The sequence below is a fragment of the Athene cunicularia genome (assembly GCF_003259725.1).
Source record: "Athene cunicularia isolate RWA chromosome 3 unlocalized genomic scaffold, athCun1 chr3_part1, whole genome shotgun sequence".
Classification (NCBI taxonomy): Eukaryota; Metazoa; Chordata; class Aves; order Strigiformes; family Strigidae; genus Athene; species Athene cunicularia.
Genome location: NW_020799097.1, coordinates 23,691,756 through 23,696,561, shown reverse-complemented (window position 1 = coordinate 23,696,561; position 4,806 = coordinate 23,691,756). Strand labels below are relative to the sequence as shown.

General features: G+C 36.9%; 1 protein-coding gene across 1 annotated transcript in view; it reads left to right on the top strand.

The window, feature by feature from the left end:
- CSMD1 (CUB and Sushi multiple domains 1) overlaps positions 1-4,806 on the top strand; it is a 1,016,265-nt gene that overhangs the window by 827,886 nt on the left and 183,573 nt on the right. Inside the window, exons 35-37 of the mRNA XM_026844050.1 lie at positions 821-1,024; positions 2,108-2,232; positions 2,848-2,944. Coding sequence (XP_026699851.1) covers positions 821-1,024; positions 2,108-2,232; positions 2,848-2,944 — 426 coding nt within the window. The remainder of the gene's footprint in view (positions 1-820; positions 1,025-2,107; positions 2,233-2,847; positions 2,945-4,806) is intronic.

Here is a 4,806-nt window from a genome sequence, read left to right as displayed (position 1 = left end):
TTTTTTTTTTTTTTTTTTTGGGGGGGGGGCATTTACTAACTGCAAAATGAAATGTAGAAATAGCAAGTATGATACACAAACAGCAGTCACAATACCAAGAGTCAGTAAGTACAAAAAAATGCCTGTTATAAAGAACTGGTTATGAATAACAAATCCAAAGGGAAAATAAGCCCATGGGAGTCTAATGAATTTTATTATTTTGCTTTTTAAATGTTGCTTACAGTCTTTTAAATGTTTTTGTATCACATCAGGTTTATGTATTCTCAGAAATTGTGGGTAAAATAATTGTGGTTAACTGTAAACACTGAAATAGCCTTGAGGGTACATTGTTATTACTTTGTATTTTCCAATATGATAAATCAAGTATTTGTATATTACATTGGGTTTATATCTGATTATCTACAGCATAATATTTTTTTTTGCTTCTAATGAGAAACTTCTAATGTGAAGGCAAAACTTTCATATTTGATAAATAAAATAGGTGGTAGGTGTAGTATCCTGTTATTAAAAAGGGCAGCTGAAACACCCACTGATCCCCTTGTGTCTAGGGACATGATTCCAAAGTCAGTTGTTCTCCATCCTGCCATGGCACTCACATCACTGTACATGGTCACCGGCCGAAACCTCAATCCAGCTAACAGCCATGAAAGCATTAGACCATTCCCATTCTTTGAGAATACAGGAGCAGAGCAAGTAAAAGGAACAATTAAGCTCTGTCCTACAAGAAACAATGAGCATTTTTAGTGGTCTATTCATTTTTTAGATGATGACTGTCATTTGGATTTGTGGCTTTTTTTTTCCCTCCCCCCTCTTTCTGCAGCTGTTCCACGCACAAGTGATACACAGTGTAGCTCAGTTCCAGAGCCTAGGTATGGAAGGAGAATCGGCTCTGAGTTTTCAGCAGGCTCTGTTGTTCGATTTGAGTGCAGTCCTGGCTATCTGCTACAAGGCTCAAAAGCTATCCGATGTCAGTCTGTGCCTAATGCCTTAGCTCAGTGGAACGACACAGTACCAAGCTGTGTAGGTAAGCAATTACATTTAAGTCATCTGTTCTGTCACACATGTCTCTGAATCAGAATTCAGGAACTGTTTCAGAAAATAGTATTTAACACATATATTCACTCTCCTTCGATTAATATCAGTCATGCCCAATTTAAAAGAGCAGTTTTCCATATCAAAAAGTAATTGAGTACCAGCTGGCTGGTAGGCAGTATAGTGTTTTGTATAATGACTTAAATTATATGAACAAGTGTGATACACATTTTCTTGTACATTCATTATTTCCATGACTCATCTACAGCTTGAAATACAGGACAGAATTTAATTCTCCAGAAGTGTCTACCTGTTTCATTACACAGTACTTGTTCTATATTTCTATCACACATAGGATTATAATTTCTTTTCGCAAGTAGAAGCATAGTATGCACTGAAAAATGATAGCATTGTTAACTATAGCTAATTTTATTTCACTGTCAATAGACCTGCAGTGGGATAATGGTTTTTTTTGTAAATGTTGAAAGGTTTTCTTCTCTCCGTCTTTGGATTTATATCCAAAAGTTATTGCCATTGATAGGAATTTATAATTAGTGTTCTAAAAATAAATGTAGGTGTCCTATTTTCTGTGTGTTATGTTTTTTTTTGTTTAGCTTAGTTCTGTTTTGTTGAACCTTAAAGAAGCAATTGCATATACAGTAAAAATGTTTAATGTACCACACTCCTTTACCAGCTAGATCCATTATTGGAACTATCTTAGTCTGTGGGTAAGTTCACATGATTTCTGTCAATCATGATTGGTGTTTAATGTAATGTCTTTACAGTTTGATGTTACTCTCAGGTAAGACATGATTAGGCTGCGCTGCTAGGCTGTTATAGGCTGTACACATTCAAAATGAAATTAACTTCTGAATTATTTATTCATGCAGGTTGTAGCTTATGCTTGATATTGTTCATATATTCTAGATAACATTGCTTTCTAAGTTCAGATTATTGTTTCACGTCTATGTGTTTAGGCTATGAAAGAGAATTATCTTAGTAAAATTATTACAACTTTTCTGTTCTCTGAAGTAGTTTAAGTTTTGTAATAATTCATGATAATACTTTCTTTCAGTGCCATGCAGTGGGAATTTTACTGAACGGAGAGGTACTATTCTTTCACCAGGTTACCCTGAACCTTATGGTAACAGCTTGAATTGTGTGTGGAAAATCATAGTGACTGAGGGATCAGGTATTCAGGCAAGTCTACATTCTGTCAAGCATGGAATATTAAGTACTTTGTGGTTCAGTTTAAAAAGTAATTGTTTATTTCTCTAGAAGTGTCAGAAAATAGCAGTCATTAAAAAAAACTTTGGGGGGTACTCCATATGTTTGTGTTTTGTCTTTCTCAGTATTAATTGGGTTAGTTTTCTTCTATGTTTATTTTTGCTTGAGGCTATGGATGAGAAATGGTTAACAAGCAGTTTTCTCTTTTAACTGTATAGAATATTGAAAGCAGGTCCTGATCCTTCAGTCTGGTATGCAAATGCCAAGCCTTTCTATCTGCTAGGATATCACTGAGGCAGTTGAGAGGTCTGCACTGTCTTATCTGCTTATTTACACTTTGAGTAATTATTTATAAACATGCAACATATGTGCAAAATCTTTCCTAATTACCTAGTGTCATATTTTGTAAAAGTTAAGACAAAAGTTTACCTTAATGTTTTTACTTACATTTTTTCACTCAGGTGCTTTTGTTTGGATCTGCTTAGTTATATTTTCTTTGGGGCTGTTCTCTTTTTATTTTGTGGTTTCTAGAACATTTTAAAATAGATATGGCTAGTTGGTTTAAAAAGTTCTGGTGGTGTTTTACAGATCCAGGTCATCAGCTTTGCCACTGAACATAATTGGGACTCTCTTGAAATATACGATGGTGGAGATATGACAGCACCACGTCTTGGGAGCTTTTCAGGTGAGGATATGCAATGATTTAAAGATACAGTTCTGTATATGGGTGTGTGAGAGAACATGTCTTTGCTTTCTCACACATATAGACAAGGAGTATAGTTATATATACTCCTTGTATACATTGATATTGGTTCTTATATCATTATGAAATGTTCTCTTTTTGGGGAGGAGATTTCAGGTGCTGTAAACATGTCAATATTCAAATTCAAAGACAGATTTTTGGAAGAAAATATGATACTAAAATATTTAGCTTTGATTAGTGGGATTTAGGTGATAATACCTTCAAAAAAATTATTTCTTTTATCTTACCCCTCCCATAGAGAATATATAGTGATATAAATTGGCACTGTCATTCAAGGAGCTTTCTTTGATGCTTTGACTTAGTACTATCATTATTAGCCTCCCTTTCTCAGGATGTTAGAGACAAGAAACCAGGCCTTCGAGAAACTAGGAAAAGCAGCCTGAGAAAGCAGAAGTTTAGGCTGATCTAAGGCATGCCTCAAACATTCACAAGACAAACCTATGAGTCACAGGGTACATTCTGTGGAGGTCGAAGCTGATAAGGCTGCCTGAATAACAGAAAATGCAGCTGGAGGAGGGAGCCCTGTGGAGACAGGACAGCTCTGCTCTGGTGCACCTGGGTAGATTTCAAGGGCCATCTGACCAGTGAATGACCTTTGCTTCACTATCCACAAAATGCATATTAAAGTCAACACCCTTCAATAAGTTAGCAAGGCTAACATGATTATTCTAATGACATCATCCCATGGAACACCTTACTCCTCCCCGTACATAGGTATGTGGGTCGACCTAGGGGACAGACCCAAGGAAAGTGGGTATAAATCAAGGGGGGGAAGGGGGTGGGGAATGGAACACAGCTGGAGAGAGCAGTGAAGTGAAGAAGACAGATGCTAGCAAAAAAGATGGCCACCTCCTGGAACCCTCACTGGCAGGAACCCAGACCGGTGATCTGTATTTCCCCATTCCCTCTATCTCCCTCTTTTCCCATTAAGAAATGCAAGGAATATTGTATTGCTTGACACAACTTTTCATCTACTTGGCCAATTATTGTGTGTTCAGTTAGTACATTGTGGGTAGTTAATAAATCCTTGGACTTGGAGACTTGTTGTCCGCTCCACTGGGGATTTGCAAATCTGAGTCACTTGTCCCCCTCGTCAAGCAGGATATGACACTGTGACAGACTGACATGTCACCAGGAACCTGGATCACTGCATCACATTAGAGACCACTCTGATCAACAGGTTATTGACCATTGCAGGGTGGGATATAGGCTATGAACAGGATTACTATCTCATAATTTATCATAAGAGTGATCTCCCAAAACTTTTCTTTTTAATACAGAATTAAAATAAACACTTTCCAAAATGGAATATATAATGGTTTACTTATAATTGTTCTAGCTCGTCTGGAGATGTAAGAATATAGTTACTGGTTTCTTATATGAGACACAGTCAGATCAAGAAAGCGAAGACAATGTTGCAGCTGAGAAACGGTGATTTCAGACTGAAACCGCAAGTACTCAAGATAGAAAACTGCATCAGATCTCTTGTGAGACAAGAGATTTCTTCGTACCACTGCAGAATTTCACTGAAGCAGTGAGTCTTAACACTGCTGGGAAGCCTACTCTTCAAGCACCTTCTTCACTGAGCTATCTCCCTCTAGAGAGCTGCTCTGAGATAGCTAGATATTTTGAAAATGGATATTCAAGACAGGTGCTTCCCTGGGGCATATTCCCTACTGCTTACAAACCTTCAGAAATGTTCTCATGGATGCCTCTTGCCACTGAGAAAAAAGAAGAATTTTTTTTTTTTTTTTTTTTAAAGGAACCATTTTCTCATCAGTCAT